Consider the following 16,464-nt stretch of genomic DNA (forward strand, 5'->3'; position numbering starts at 1 on the left):
TTGGCCTTGCTGATGGAATAAAGCGGTTTTAAGCATATTTTTGGAGTCTGCTTCTGGGAGTGCTGTGTCCAGGGAAGGGCCCTTCCTGGGTCAGCCAAGTTCACACCTGCAGGAAGGCCTGAAGGTGGTGGCCTGCTGACACCAGCTATCTTCCAGAATTTTTGGAACTAATATCTTCTGAGACCTCTTACAGGTTCTAGTCTACCTAAATGACATCCAGATATTCTCCAGGACAATGACCCAACATCATGAACAAGTGAAATTAGTCCTGCAACGTCTGCAGGAGAACCACCTTTATGCGAAGCTGGAAAAGTGCCTTTTTGAACAGAAGGAGCTTCACTTCTTAGGTTATATTATTTCAGATCTCAAGATGGATCCTGCCAAGCTGTCTGCTACTCTTAATTGGCCTCACCCCCAAGGGCATAAAGCATTGCAACATTTCTTAGGCTTTGTTATTATTTATTTATTTGTAGCATTTGTATCCCACATTTTCCCACCATTTTGCAGGCTCAATGTGGCTTACATTATGCCGTAATGGCGATCGTCATTTCCGGGTAGAGAATTACAGATGATATTACATTAAGGTGCATACATGGTAAAGTATAGTACAATATGGTATTGCATAGAGGTTCCTGATTGATACAGTAAATTATAACATGAGTTAGATAGACAGCTATAGAAAGTTCTTTCCTGGCATAAGAAATAAAGTGGTAGTGCGTATTGCGTGATTTTCATTAGTAGTCATTAGGTTATCATTCAGGGTACGGTTTTGTCTAGCTCATGAAAAGTCTGTGGTTAGGATGGAGCATTGTGGTATGCCTTCTTGAATAGGTCAGTTTTCAGTAGTTTTCGGAAGATTGTTAGGTCGTGAATTGTTTTTATGGACTTCGGTAGTGCGTTCCATATTTGCGTGCCTATGTAGGAGAAGCTAGATGCATATGTGGATTTATATTTGTCCTCTGCAGCTGGGGTAATGGAGATTCAGAAATGTACGTGCTGATCTGTTAGTGTTCCCAGTTGGTAGGTCAATAAGGTCTGACATATAGATCGGGGCTTCACCATGAACGATTTTGTGGATCAGGGTGCAAACTTAGAACGCAATTCGTTCTTTTAGTGGGAGCCAGTGTAGTTTTTCTCTTAGGGGTTTGGCACTTTCGTTTTTCCAAATATGAGTCTGGCTGCTGTATTTTGGGCAGTTTGAAGGTTTTTAATGATTTGTTCTTTGCATCCTGCATAAATGGCGTTACAGTAATCTATCCAGAAATACTCTTCTGTAGCGGCTCCACTCACTGCCCTTTTCCACATGAATGCTAATACCCAGGACTGGCCCCAGGAAGCACTTCAAGAACTTTGAGCATCTGAAGAATGCCTTTACCTCAGCACCTATACTCTGGCATCCAGATCCTGAGAAGCCCTTCTATGTGAAGGTAGATGCTTCCTATATTGGAGCCAGGGCTATTCTCTCTCAGGCCAACAACATGGGCAAGATGTTACCTTGCGCCTTCTTCTCCAGGAAATTTTCCCCAGTGGAGAGGAACTATGCCATAAGCGACCGGGAAGTATTAGCCATCAAGATGGCTTTGAAGGAATGGCGTCATCGTCTCAAAGGTGTCAGACACCCTTTCAATATGACCACAGATCATAAAAACCTACTTTATTTACAGGATGCTTGGTGGCTTAATCTCCAGCAGGGTCGATGGTCCTTGTTCTTTGCTCATTTTGATTTCCAGGTTGTCTTTTGTCCGGCTGAGAAGAACTTCCAGGCCGATGCTCTCTCTCATTCATTTCCACATTCCAAAGAGACTCCCGAATACCAGCATGTCCTAGATTCTTGCTGCAGCAACTACACCGATTCCATTTGGCAAGACGGTTGTTCACAAGTGCCTCTAGGACACAGTACTGACATGATTCCAAGATGGCTGGACATCTCAGAATTCGGAAGTCATTTCTTGGACATACTGCTGGCCAAGCATGAAGAAGGATGTTGTCAATTTTGTGGGTTCTTGTCCTGTCTGTGCCTGCCACAAGCCTACTCACTCTCAGTCTTGGGGCCTATTTCAACCCCTCTCGGTGCCACCTAGCTATGGATTTCTTTTTTTTTTTTTAATTATTTATTTAATAACTTCCATTTATACAATTATATCAATTTTATTTTATTTATTTATTTGTTACATTTGTATCCCACATTTTTCCACCTATTTGTAGGCTCAATGTGGCTTACATAGTACTGGAGAGGCCTTTGCAGGCTCCGGTGTGAACAAATACAGGGTGATGTTGTGGTAAGATCAAGTTCAAGTGGCACAGCCACATTAGGGAATCGGAGAACTGAAGAGTTGTGTTATGTCCATTACGTGCTTTAGTTTGGTTCTGTTGCAGAGATTAGGCATTTAAGCTGGATCAGTAGGGTATGCCTTTTTAAACAGGTTTGGTTTTTAGTGATTTCTGGAAGTTTAGGTGGTCGTATGTTGTTTTCAAGGCTTTTGGTAATGTGTTCCACAGTCGTGTGCTTATGTAGGAAAAACTAGATGCGTAAGTTGTTTTGTATTTAAGTCCTTTGCAGCTTGGGTAGTGCAGATTTAGATAAGATTTCTAATTGGTAAGTCGATCAAGTCTGTCATGTAACTGATTCTGTGAACCAGGGTGCAGATTTTGAAGGCAATGCGTTCTTTGATTGGGAGCCAGTGTAGTTTTTCGTGGAGGGGTTTTGTGCTTTCAAATCGTGTTTTACCAAATATAAGCCTAGCTGCTGTGTTTTGAGCGGTCTGAAGTTTCTTTAAATTCAATGCAATTCAAAGAAATTCAGAAATATAAAACATATAGAGAAAACTTCTTAATACAGGCAATAAGAAACCATAATATAGTCCACATTATAAAGTAAAAGGATCCAAGAAAAATAAAGGAAAAAGGAAAGAAAAAATAATTTAAAGGAAGAGGGCCTCTCCTCCTCCCTTACAGAACGAACAGCCTAATTAAGGACATTTCTCAGCCAGCTCCTACAGTATACCCTACTCAATGAGACAGAAATATAACACATACAGGGAAAATGTAACAAAAAAAAAAAAAAAAGACATCCCCAGAGCCTACACCCTAGGGCGAAACACCAAAAATTCCTGACGTTGTTTCTGGGTACACCTCGAAATGCCAGGAAATATTCTAATTTTAGAATCCAAGAACAATTGATCCATATGCTGGAAAAACAATTTCTGGACCACATTTCTGTCCAGTTCCAAATCAAGTGTTACAAGAAGGATAGTTCTCCGAGTAATTACTTCTAGTGATGATTCCAGGAATTCAGTTAGGTTAAAACTATAAACAGTTTCTTGTATAGTCTCTCCTTCATGCCTAGGTCGATAAAGTCAAATATTGAGCTTTCACAATTGGTGGCAATGATTCAGACAGCAACAAAATCTCTCTCAAATATTTCTTCACCATATCAACATATCAATAGATGGAATTAAAGGTGACTATGGAAAATTCAAAAACCTCAAGGTTCCTCCTGGTCTGATTTTCTAAATATTCCATCTTCCTGACCATAAAGATCTTATCCTTGACCAGTACATTACACACTTCTTGTAGCTCTGAGACTCTGGAATCCAGAGCAGAAATTCAGAAGAGAAACTTCCCACCACTTTCGCCAAAGAGGAGTTTAAAGTATGGATAGCGTCCCAGAGAGAGTCCAAAGTGACTTTATTTGGCCTTGCAAGCACAGCCACCACTTCCACAGAAACTCCTTCCCCCGAAAACAAAGGGGTACTCACTACTGGATGACTCCGTGCTCCAAGCTCTTCCCCACTCAACTGGTGACATTCAGGGGGATTTTCCAGTGCTGGAGGGTCATCCACTGGAAGCCCGGATTCCACATTTGCCCCAGAGCCTTCACAGACCCAACCTGCACTGGTGGGTTCGGGTTGTGGTGCAGTCGATACAGGTGCAGGGCTCAAAGAAACCCCCATCTATACAGCTGCCTGAAGAGATCTCCTGCGGCACAGTTGAAGAGACCATCACCCCCAAACCGGTTGAAGCTCGGAAATCTTCAAGAGTAGTTTGTCGAAACAGTAGGGTCAAGGCCAGTGCTGGAGGCTGCTTCCGAACTTTCCCCTTTCTTTTCCCCATCAGAACATGGTGGGAAACGCTGAATGAAGCAAACGCACCAGGTGAGGAACAGAGCTTCTGCCAGAGTGTCTGCTCAAAATGCCATCTTGGATCCGCTATGGACTTCTTAACAGACCTCCCTGATTCTGATGGGTTTTCCACTATTTGGTAGTCCTTGACCAATTATTGAAGATGGCACATTTCATCCTATTACCTGGGCTACTGACAGCTCCTGCTTTGGAACGCCATTTTCTCAAAGAAATCTTCCGTTTTCATGGGTTACCTGCTTCTATTAAATCTGATCATGGAGTTAAGTTTACATCTAGGTTTTGGCAGAGCTTAAGTAAATCTCTGCATATCACCCTGAACGTTTTGTCTGGTTATCACGCAAAAAACAGTGGCCAAACTGAACGAGTCTACCAGATCCTAAAGACCTTCTTATGCAGCTACGTATCTGTTCAGCAAAATAATTGGTCTCAATTATTACCCTGGGCTGAGTTCAGTTATAATAATCATGTGAGTGAGTCCTCCGGAATGTCTCCAATTCCAGGTTGTTTTTGGGATGACACCCTAGGATACCTCTACCTATAGCTGATGCAGTTGCGGTACCAGCCACCATATCTTTAAATGAACAGTGGAAGAAGACAAAAAGACTTTTGACACAAGCCGAAGAACGTTACAAAAGGCAGGCCGATAAGAAGAGATGTCCTGCTCATTGATTCCAGCCAGGAGATCTGGTTTGGCTACCCACTCAGAACTTAAGATTGAAAGATCCCTCTACTAAGTTTGCACCCAGGTTTACTGAACCATACCCAATTCTTCACCATGCGGGCCAAGTGTCCTATCAACTAGGGTTGCCACCTACATTACGGGTGCATAATGCCTTCCATGCATCTCTCCTCAAACCGGTGATACTGAATCTGAGGAGGACAAAGTCACCTGTTCCTTCTGCAATATCTGTGGATCCTGACAAGGAGTATGAGGTCCACAACATTTTGGACTCTAGGAAAGTCCACGGCAGACTTCAATATTTTATTGCATGAAAAGGCTATGGACCTGAACAGAATTCTTGGGAACCAGCATTCACTGTTCATGCTCCCTTGCTGGTTAGAAGATTTTATCACCTCTTTCCCTATAGACTGAAACTGACAGCAAATGGGAGGGGTTACTGTCACGGTCGCCCCCATGCTCCCTTACCTCTACATCAGGGCCCCGTGTGACACGTCCTGCTGCCTTACGTGCTGTTCCCTCCTCCAGCCTGCCCACAGCTGTGCATGCTTGTTTGGGGGGGGGGGGGGAGGCTGGATTCATCTTGACACTGCTCGGGCCCACCCCTCGCTGACATTATCACCTTGGGCCTTATTCTGCAGTTGCTGCTCTCTGCCTTGCAACAGGTCATCATGGTTCCAGCATCCAGCACTGTGGCTGCTTCTTCTAGCTCTGGTTCCAGCTTCTAGCACTACGGCTGCTTCCAGCCCTGGTTCCAGCTTCCAGCACTGTGGCTGCTTCCAGCTTGGTTCCAACTTCCAGCACTGCAGCTGCTTCTAGCTCTGGTTCCAGCTTCCAGTACTGCGGCTACTTCCAGCCCTGTTTCCCCAGCTCAGCTTCAGCTTCCAGCCCTGGTTCCAGCGTACAGCACAAGTTTCAGCTTCCTGTCCTAGTTCCAGTTCCAACACAACTTCTGTTCCAGTACAGCTTTTGTTTCCAGTCCTGGTTCCAGCTTCAGCAGAGCTCCTGCTTCCAGTTCCAGTACTGGTTTGAGCTCCAGTACAGCCTTAGCTTCCATCACAGCTCCTGATTCCAAGTCCTGGTTCCAGCTCAGCTCCTGCTTCCAAGTCCTGGTTCCAGCTCTAACACTGCTACTGCTTCCAGTCCTGATTCCAGCTCTAGCACAGCTACTGCTTCCAGTCCTGGTTCCAGCTGTTGCTTTTTAAACGATGTTGTGATGTAGAATCTGCCTATATACACAGCCTCAGCTTCCAGCAAAGCTCCTGCTTCCAAATCCTGGTTCCAGTTAAAGTACAGCTCCTGCTTCCAGTCCTGGTTTCAGCTCTAGCACAGCTACTGCTTCCAGTCCTGGTTCCAGCTCTAGCACAGCCTCAGTTTCCAGCACAGCTCCTGCATCCAAGTCTTGGTTCCAGTTCCAGCACAACTCCTGTTCCAGTACAGCTTCCAGTCCTGGTTCCAGCTCCACCACAGCTCCTGCTTCTAGTCCTGGTTCCAGCTCCAGGAAAGCCTCAGCTTCCAAGACAGCTCCTGCTTCCAAGTACTGGTTCCAGCTCCAGAAGAGCCTCAGCTTCAGAGCACAGCTCCTGCTTCGAGCTCCAGCACAGTCTCAGCTTCCAGCACAACTCCTGCTTCCTAGTTCTGGTTCCAGTTTCAACACAGCTCTAGCACAGCCTCAACTTCCAACACAGCTCCTGCTTCTAGGTCCAGCACTGCCTCAGCTTCCAGCACAGCTCCTGCTTCCAGCTCCAGCACAGCTTCTGCTTAAAGCACAGCTCTTGCTTCCAGTCTTGGTTCCAGCTCCAGCACAGCTCCTGCTTCCAGTTTTGGTTCTAGCTCCAGCACAGCCGCAGCTTCCAGGACAGCTTCAGCTTCCTGCTTCTCCCGACAATCTACTGGAGCAATCCCTTCTGTAGGGACTCACCCACTGCTTGCTACAGTCTGTCTGTCCCCTGGGCAGGCAGGTAGTACTGTTTCACAGCAGTCCACAGGCTCACTCATCCTGATACGTGACACTTACATTTCCTCAGTGTAATTCACGTCTTGGTCCCAATGTTGCAATACTTTCTGAGGAGCAAAAAGGGAGTAGAGAAGGTAGGCTTTTTCCAATCAGTGAGGGAGACGTATGAATGGTAAAACAGTTTATTGAATAACATCAAAAAATGACTCTACATAGCTGTGTTTCGGCGCCAAGGCACCTTCCTCAGATACACCACAGATACACTTCATAATGCTTTTAGACACCGGTTGTGTCATTTTTAAGTCCCATATCAGCATTTTTAATGTTGTTTTTCATGGTCTTTTTATCCAAACATTTTACACCACAAATATACACTTTTTTACACAACAAATACACTTTTTTAACATTCACGCCTGATTCAATATACAATTGTCTCTTTTTTACTTGCACGTTATTATCTTTTTTCTGTACCAATACATGTTAGATTACATTTCATTTGACTGTTTTGAGTTTATTTTGTTTAGCCATGCTCCATATAAGAGGTTTTATACCACTGGTTATATTAACCTATGAATGCACTGTATCCATTTGTAGTTTTATCATGTTAGATACATGTCTAGGCATGCTTTTTCTTTATGATTTTCTTTATGTTTTTTTATGGTATTATTATACATTTGATTATATTCATGTGTGTCTAGTTTAGTATTTTCATTTTTATCTTTATTTGCATAGACTCCCGAGGAAGGTGCCTTGGCGCCGAAACACAGCTGTGTAGAGTTATATTTTGAGGTTATTCAATAAACTGTTTTACCATTCATACATCTCCCTCACTGATTGGAAAGAGCCTACCTTCTCTACTCCCTTTTTGCTCCACACTGGACTGTTTCTTCGTGGGGATTAAGTGCACCTCCACCCTTGTGTGGTCTCTCTGCAATACCTTCTGAAGCATGATACCACTTATCCTAAGTGTAGTTTATATATTACACCAGTGATTCCCAAACCTGGGCCTGGAGGCACCTCAGCCAGCCAGGTTTTCAGGATATGCACAATGAATATTAATGAGAGAGATTTGCATGCATTGCCTCCACTGCAGGCCAACCTAAATGAAAACATCTCAAATTTGGCTTTGAACTTCCTATGTATGGTATCTGTCTGTGATGTAGTTTTTTGCATAATGTTTCCTTTTTATATCAATGAGAATGTAATTTTATTAGCTTTTGATTTTAGATGATGCTGTGATGCAGAATCTGGCTGCATATTACTCATTAAGAAAGACTGTTCAATATTACAACGAATTAATTCATCACCTGTCAGTGTAGAACACATACAGGTTGTTATGTCATCCTTTCTTGACACGTCATCTCACGCTGTTTGGCATGGGTTTAAAGCTCCCTATCACGCATGCACTCTCATATTGGCGTTTTTTCTAACCAATATTTTTCGCCATGGAGGTTTTATTTGTTGCACTAGCTAATTTGTTGGTAATTTATTTTTATCAACCTGAGTTTGGCATATTTTATGTTGTTTTTAGTACCAATGATGATTGAGTATACTTTGATAGAGACTCTGATCACCAAATAACGACTGCATTCTTTATTTGTAGTAATAGCAACCTCAGGGTTAGTGCGTGCTTATGTTTACAGTGATTCACTTTTTACTCAATACATTGACATGCTTGAATATAAACACACGGGCTTATTATAATCGATCGCACATCATGGTAATCTTCCTGTATATCTTTTTTTGTTAGCCTATTCATTTTTTAAGTTCTTTCATAGATGAAGAAGCTCACTTCAGAGGTTCCATCTAACGCCACTCTCTCTCTTTTTTTTAACGTACTTTGCTTTTTTTAGCGTAAGACAAATCAGGTCTGTCCTCTTACAAATTAAGCTGCACCTACAATGATTTTGTTTCATTTATCAAGTGAGAAACCTAATATTTTTGGATGCTTTAAATACACTTTTAGACTTTGAAACGATATGATATTTTAAGATTTTCAACAAATCCGTTTCTACTTACTTTTTAGTCAAGTTGCATACCATAGTGTCGTTAATGTGGTTTTTAATTGAGCATTCTGTGAAAAGTTTTTTTTTGTTTGTATTTTTTCTCCCCCCCTCTGGTAGGGTATACTACCACTGAAAGGAAAGTGGAACTACATAGGAATTTTCACCTATTTTGTTTGTATTTGAGAGACTCATTAATTTGGGTAAGACAGGCAGATTCTGTTTTTCTATACCATTCCTTTTGGCACAGTTTGCACAGAATATGGTTCTCTCAGAGTCAAAAAGGGGTGTGGTTATAGGCAGGGAAATGGGCATTTCATGGGCGTTCCAAAATGTCTGTCTCCTGTTACTGGTGAGCTCTACTCCTTATCTGATCTGTGTGTGTTAGGCAACGTTCTCTGTTTGCTTACCTTTCCCTTATCCTTTGAGTGCTGTGTGGCATAGCCTTGTGTATCCCTATATTGCAGTTCCCTTTTTTTCCCTTGTGTGTTGTGAGGCCAGCCTTGTGCATTCTTGTGTGTGGATCCCTTTTCCCTTGAATGCAGCGTGGCACAACCTTGTGTATCCCTACATTGCAGTTCCCTCTTTCCCTTGTGTGTTGTGAGGTCAGCATTGCGTATTCTTAGGTGGTTTCCCTTATCCTTTGTGTGCTGTATGGTACAGCCTAGAGTGTTCCCTTGTGTGGCTTCTTTTATCCTTGACTGCCCTGTGGCACAGCCTTGTGTTTCCTATAGAAACGTCTGTCGGTCATTTTTCCCTTGTGTCCTTAGCCAGCGCTGTATGCATTGCTGGTGCTCCAGTTCCTTTGGGGACTCCTCGTTGCTCTTTCTCCCTTCCCAGTGTATGACTTGGTTCCTGTTCGGCCGTGAGGCCCGCACGCTTGGACTCTGTGCGAGTGGGTTCCCGATAGAGCATTCATGCGAGCCTCACGGCCTATCTCCCATTTTCTGGTGGTGCTTGTTGGTTGTTGTGTGTGTGGGGCTTGGTAGCTGGGTCGTGCGTAGTGCCTGTTTGGTCTACCCTAGGCCTTGGCCAAAACCCTATACTAGGCCTCGGCCTGGGCTCACGACCAGATTAACAATGTTCATCTGTAGCCCAACATCCTGTTTTCAACAGTGGCCAATCTAAGTCACAAATACCTGTCAGGATCTCAAAAATATCAAGATTCCATGCTACTTACCCACAAGGATAAACAGTGGTTTCCCAAGGTCTACCTTAATAGCAGTTTATGGACATTTCTTCTAGGAATTTGTCCAAACCTTTTTTAAACCCAGCTACATTAACTGCTTTTGCCACATCCTCCAGCAATGAGTTCCAGAGCTTAACTATGCATTGAGTAAAAAATTATTTTCTCCGATGTATGTTAAATGTACTACTTAGTAATTTCATAGCATTTCACATAGTCTGTAATTTTTGAAAAACTAAACAATCAATTCACATTCACCAGTTCCAGTTCACTCAGGATTTTATCTTCCCTTACCAATCTCTTCTCCAAACTTAAGAGCTCCAAGCCTTTCTTCATATGAGAGTCATCATCCCTTAATCATTTTGATCACCCTTCTCTGGACCTTTTCTAATTATGTTGTATTTTTCTTGAGATGCAGTGGCCAGAATTGTAAAATATAACAATCTGCCACTCCACTATACAGTCATTGCCACATCCATTCAGGTACTCCAGTACAGTGCACCCCTTAAGCCAAGCCCACTTCTCCTTCTCATATAAGCTCCGGTATTACTTGCTCCTGTCACTAGGATATTCTCTTATTTCTTCTAAAGAGTGTTGTAGTCAGGGGCGTATCTGGACTCCGGTGGTAAGGGGGGCCAGAGCCAGAGGGAGGGGGCACATTTTAGCCCCACCGCCACCTCCCCTCCCTGCCATTGCCGGACACCCCCCTCCCTTCCCGCTGCCAACCCTCGCTCCCCGCCGTCGCTTACTTTTGCTGGCGGGGGACCCCAACCCCCGCCAGCCGAGATCCGCTTCCTCTTCCGAGTCCTACCTTTAAAAATATTTCTTCAGCTAGCGGGGGACTCCAACCCCCGCCAGCCGACCCGAGATCTTCTTTAACTTTCTTCTATCTTCGTCCTCCGCGTGGCCGACGTGTTGCTGCTGTTGTGCAAAGCTGAAATCCAGTTTCGGAGTCTGACTGACGTCGTAACGTGCTGCGACGTCAGACTCCGAAACTGGATTTCAGCTTTGCACAACAGCAGCAACATGTCGGCCACGCGGAGAACGAAGATAGAAGAAAGTTAAAGATCTCGGGTCAGCTGGCGGGGGTTGGAGTCCCCCGCCAGCTGAAGAAATATTTTTAAAGGTAGGACTCGGAGGAGGAAGCGGATCTCGGCTGGCGGGGGTTGGGGCTCCCAGCCAGCAAAAGTAAGCGACGGAGGGGAGGGTTGACGGTGGTAGGGGGGCCAGGGCAAAATCTGCGGGGGCCCAGGCCCCTGTGGCCCCACGCAGATACACCCCTGGTTGTAGTAGAGGCTCACTACTACAGAATGACATAGGGACAAGGTTTGTCCCCACCCCCCACAGGCTCTGTCCCCGTCCCGTGAACTCTGTCTCCATCCCATCCCCACAGGTCCTGTCCTCTTCTACAGATGCCTCAAACACTTATGATTTTATATAACAAAGATACTTACCTGTAGCCAGTGTTCTCCGAGGACAGCAGGTTCATTATTCTCATATCTGAGTGACGTCATCCAATGGAGCCCAGTGCGGATACTGGATAGTAAGTACTAGAAAATCCTATCACCTCACATGCGCTGGTGCTTCCTGCCTGATGCATGAACGCGGGTCCTCCAGTCAGGTGGAAAAGCAAAAAGCCTATAATAATATTCAACTCCTAGGGGCACACAGAGAGGCAATGCAGATACCGACAATTTGCATGTGCACACCCACATGTAGAGGGGCTAAAAAGAATTCCATGAGCCATGCTCTGCATGCTTTCTTCACTTGTTATCATAAGACTATAAAAACAAGCAAGACGCCTACCACCTTAGAGGTTTTGATTAATACACCATTGATACTTTTAATTTGCTTGTTGATATTTCAGCAGCCTTTATAAAACAGATGCTTTCAGGAAATATTTTTGGTGCCTGTAATTTAATTATTCCCACAGATGGCACAGAGTTGTGATAGTTTCCCTTTTCCAGCAATAATCAGGAACTACTTCACAGCTCTCACCTAGCAGCTTATCTCCAAGAACTTCATTGCATCTTCCAACACCTTAAATGCAGCAGGACTCTCCTAGAAGCTAACTGAACCCTCCAACCCATTAGTGCAGCACAGTGCTTTTAAGGGGAGATGCACAGAATTCCGGCACTATTCTCTATAGTGCCAGAAAAAAAACGAGTGGAGCACCGATTTATTATTTTTTTTAGCAACCAATGCTCAACACTAACAACGTGGCAAATTATATGCACAGTTAGTGCTGAGCATTGGTCGGTAAAGGGCTCGGAACTTCCTGGCGCATGTCTACAAGAGCTGTGCGGTAGGTGCAGCTCTTCTGCGAATGTCTAGTGAAGGGGAGGGGAAGCAAGAAATCTTTTCGGTGTTGGCTGGAAGTAGGAAGTGACAGGGTAAGCGTGCGGAGAAAAAGTTGCTGCTGCCACCTGAGGAGAAATTAGGAGGCAAGTGTGGCATTAAAAGTCACCCTGTCCTAACAACTGAAACCTACCAACAATCAGAATCTGTTGGTAGTTTAGTAATTTGGGCAGGGAGTTTCCATGCACCGTTGTTCTGAGCATTGCACGGAATTGCTAATGAGGTCATTTTAATACAAGTGAGCTGATTAGCATAAGACTTTCGGTCACTGCTTCTAGGCACGGTAAAGCAGTGGCCGAAAGCCTTTGTGCATTAGCAGCAAAAAAAACGTTTCATTTAGACTGGCTAAAACCAGTCTAAATGAAACGTTGCAAGCATGGCTTGCTTTGATCATTGGGCCCTCAGTCTGTCTATAGCAATGGCTTCACTCATAGCAAGTCACTATTGCCTCCAAAAAATCTTCAGAAGACCAATTTTCAAGCCTTCTCGACTCCTCCCACCTATAATATAAAGGTAAAATCACAATATTTACGAGTATTCTAGTAGTGCTATCCTGGGTCACAACACTTCCGATTTTCTTTACAATCTATTATACCCATAACATGAATAAGGAAAATAGAGTCTTAAAGAAAGAGGGGTAAGCATGAGAAAAGCAAGGGAAATAACCAGATACAAAAACTGCTGAGGAAAGAATAAAGGGCCAGGCCAGCCATTCCCAGCCCAGTCCTTGGGGCACAACCAGTCCCATCGGGTTTTCAGGATATCCACAATGAGTGGAGGAGTGGCCTAGTGGTTAGTGTGGTGGACTTTCATCCTGGGGAACTGGGTTCGATTCCCACTGCAGGCACAGGCAGCTCCTTGTGACTCTGGGCAAGTCACTTAACCCTCCATTGCCCCAGGTACCAATAAGTACCTGTATATAATATGTAAGCCACATTGAGCCTGCCATGAGTGGGAAAGCGCGGGGTACAAATGTAACAAAAATAAAAAAATAAATATTAAAGAGGTAGAGTTGTATGCAATTGAGGCAGTGCACGCAAATCTCTCTCATGCACATTCATTGTGGATATCCTAAAAACCTGATGGAACTAGATGTGCATCGAGGATTGGGTTGGGAATAGCTGGGCCAGGCAAAGAAAAGCAGTGGCAATAAACTGATACAAAGTAAACAATGAGAGAGGGACAGGCAAGTAAAACAGAGGCAATACACTGATGCCTTCAAACTCTCCAGTTTCTCTATTACAATACCTGTTATTTTGATCATTTGGAACCACAATGTTTGTTGCAATATGGCTTTGTTGTTGCTGTGCAAACATTAAATCACCATTTCCCTGTGATACAGGGATATATAAACAGCACACCCTTCTGCTCCCCACCTTCTCAGAGATGGGCCGGAAGGACCTGAGAGTGACACTCTGCTTGTTGGTCAGGATGTCCTTACGGACGTTGGCCAGGGTATGTTCCAATGCCTCCTTCTCTTTCAGCAGCTTGCACAGTTCATCATTGACGTACGAGATGGCCCTTTGCAGGCGGGCCAGTACCACCCGAGTCTGTCGGCTGTAGTCATGGACCAAACTGTTACTTTGCATGGCTAGGAAGTCCCGGAAGAATGGGAGAGGGAGGCTGGAAATCCAATCTGTGTCCTTGCTGCCTGCATCCCCCGCTGGTGCTGGCTTGGTTACATCCACACTGCGCCTCCCACTTCTGGACAGTTGCTTTTTCTCTGCTACTTCACCTCTCACACCTTCGTGGCTTATTTCCTCTGCATATTTCCTCCTGGGGCGAGTTTGGTGAACAGGGGCAGTGGTAACTACCCTGCCAGACTTCTCAACCAGATCCCTGGCCATTCTAATTGTACCATAAGTAGCCTCTCTCCAGGACTCTGAGCCTACATGTTCTGAGGTTGATGGTATCACCACAGCCATGGTTTGTGTCCAAATCTTACTGTATCAGAGAGAAGAGATTAAAGAGGGAGAGGGTCAAGAAGAGGTCGAATAAGGGACAGAAATAGAGAGAAAGGTAAAGGAAATAGAGAGAAAAAGAAAGGAAAAGAAAACAAGGTAGATTAGGAATAGAGAAATAGGGAGGAGAGAAAAATTAATAGAAATGGATGAGTGGCTAAGTGAAAGAGACAGGGATGGACAACAGAAAGAGAAAAAGTGGTTTAGTGAGAGAATAAGAAAAGGTAAGCTTTAAATATTAAATAGTAAAATACAGCATGACAGAGATAAGAGAAAAAGGGAACTGGTAAAAAGAGGCAAGCAAGAGGAAAAAATAAAAAGGAATAACATAACTGAATATGCAGTCCTAAGCTTGGCTAAGTGGGTGCTGGCTCTGAATATCTACAAGAACCCACATGACTTCTGGGTCTGAGGATGACCCGAATATTCAATGCCAATACCAAAACATGTCCCAGCATTGATTATCCAAGTCTAATTCAGTCCATGGTTGTCTGCAGCTTGAAAACTGATGACCGCCATGGGCTGAATACTTGGGGGGGGGGGGGGGGGGGTACCTATAGAGCGACCACCCAATGCTGACTGAATAAGTGCTTTTCAATGTTGATCAATATCATAAGTGGCCTCTCTCCAGGAATACGCCAATCCACTGCCCCACCACTCTGTCCCAACATTTCCTCTATCCCCCTCCATTTGTCCCTTATTTATTCTGTTCCCACTGACCCTATATCCTAAGAACATAAAAACAGCCGTACTATGTCAGACCAATGTTCCATCTAGCCCAGTATCCTGCTTCTAACAGTGGCCAATCCAGGTCACAAGTGCCTGGCAGAAACCCAAATAGTAGCAACATTCCATGCTACCAATCCCAGGGCAAGCAGCAGCTTCCCCATTTTTTCTATTCACACATTCTTTGTCCCCAGTGCTTTCTCTATCCCCACATTTCCTATGACCCTACCCCCTTTGTCCCCATTCTGCCTGGACCCTCCTGCTCCACACATTCCTCCTTGCCCTTCCCCAGTCCTTCTGTCCCCACGTTCAATGAATTCCCATTTCTTATGGCCACATATTTCCTGCGGTATTGCTCCTTCTGTTACATTACATGTCCCTCATTCCCTCTGTCCCCACATTCCTTATGTATTATTGAACCTGTTCCCATATCCTCTCTGTCCCCACATTTCCTGTATTCCTACTCCTTTCCTCACAACCCATGTGGCCCTGCTCCTTCTGTTCCCAAATTCCCTTTCCCTATCCCGCTCCTTCTCTCCACACATTCATGTCCCCCATTTTCCGATCTGAGGAAGAAGGGCAACCTTCGAAAGCTAATCAAGAAATGTATTAAGTTATGTTCAATAAAAAAAGGTATCATCTTATTTTCTTTTCCATGTTTTATTTTGTTTGATTTCTATTGATATCCCATTCTCCACCAATTCCTCTCCCCTCTGCTACTTTTCCCCACTCCCTGTCCTTCCTGCTCCTTTTCTCTTCAGTGCCCACCACATACCTGTCCCTCCTGCATCTTGTTTCCCCTGCTCCTGCTGTTCCCTCTTTCTGCTGCACTCTGTCTTTTTCCTCACAGTCTCTGTCTCACTTGATTCCTGTCTCCACACAATCTCTGTGCTTGCTGTGGCTGTCTCCAGAGCTATCCTATTTGCACAATACTCTACTACTTCTATCCCCATATTCCCGCCCCCCCCCCCCCTCCCGTTACACCTGTCCCCATAGCGTAATTGTTTTCTTTAACCTTCTGACCATTGGTTCATTTCTCGTTCTAGAGTTCTTGATACCTGTATTTGAGTTGCCGGAGACACAGAGACCAGGATGTAGATCAACAACTCTTGAGCTGGTGGTGAACCTACTTCCGGCAACCCCGACGCTATCACCATAGAAACGATTAAAAACGCGGCAGAATGCTGTCTTAGCTCCGCCCCGTCTCTCTTCTCATTGGCCAGCCACAAGCAGCGAGTAGGATATTGTGTAGACATCACAATGAAATGCAATTGTTGGAGAGGGGCTGATGCTATAGTTAGTCAATACTCGCAGATTCTTTATCTTTCGTTCCTCTCGATGGTTCTTGATTATGGAAGTTGATGGAGCCAAGGAGCACCTCCTCGGATGGAGCTGTCATGTTCAGCTGTTCTGCTCTAGTACAAGGAGGTTTAATAGACAGGAGTGGAAGTG

General features: G+C 44.5%; 1 protein-coding gene across 1 annotated transcript in view; it reads right to left on the reverse strand.

Annotated features, from left to right (window-relative positions):
• The window catches only part of CCDC105 (coiled-coil domain containing 105), a 52,257-nt gene extending 36,114 nt beyond the window's left edge, over positions 1–16,143 (reverse strand). The window contains exons 1-2 of the mRNA XM_030195378.1: positions 16,071–16,143; positions 13,702–14,269 (exon numbers count right to left, since the gene is read on the reverse strand). Coding sequence (XP_030051238.1) covers positions 13,702–14,250 — 549 coding nt within the window. The 5' untranslated portion in view covers positions 14,251–14,269; positions 16,071–16,143. The remainder of the gene's footprint in view (positions 1–13,701; positions 14,270–16,070) is intronic.
• Between the last annotated feature and the right edge of the window lie 321 nt (positions 16,144–16,464).

This window comes from Microcaecilia unicolor, chromosome 3, assembly GCF_901765095.1.
Source record: "Microcaecilia unicolor chromosome 3, aMicUni1.1, whole genome shotgun sequence".
Classification (NCBI taxonomy): domain Eukaryota; kingdom Metazoa; phylum Chordata; class Amphibia; order Gymnophiona; family Siphonopidae; genus Microcaecilia; species Microcaecilia unicolor.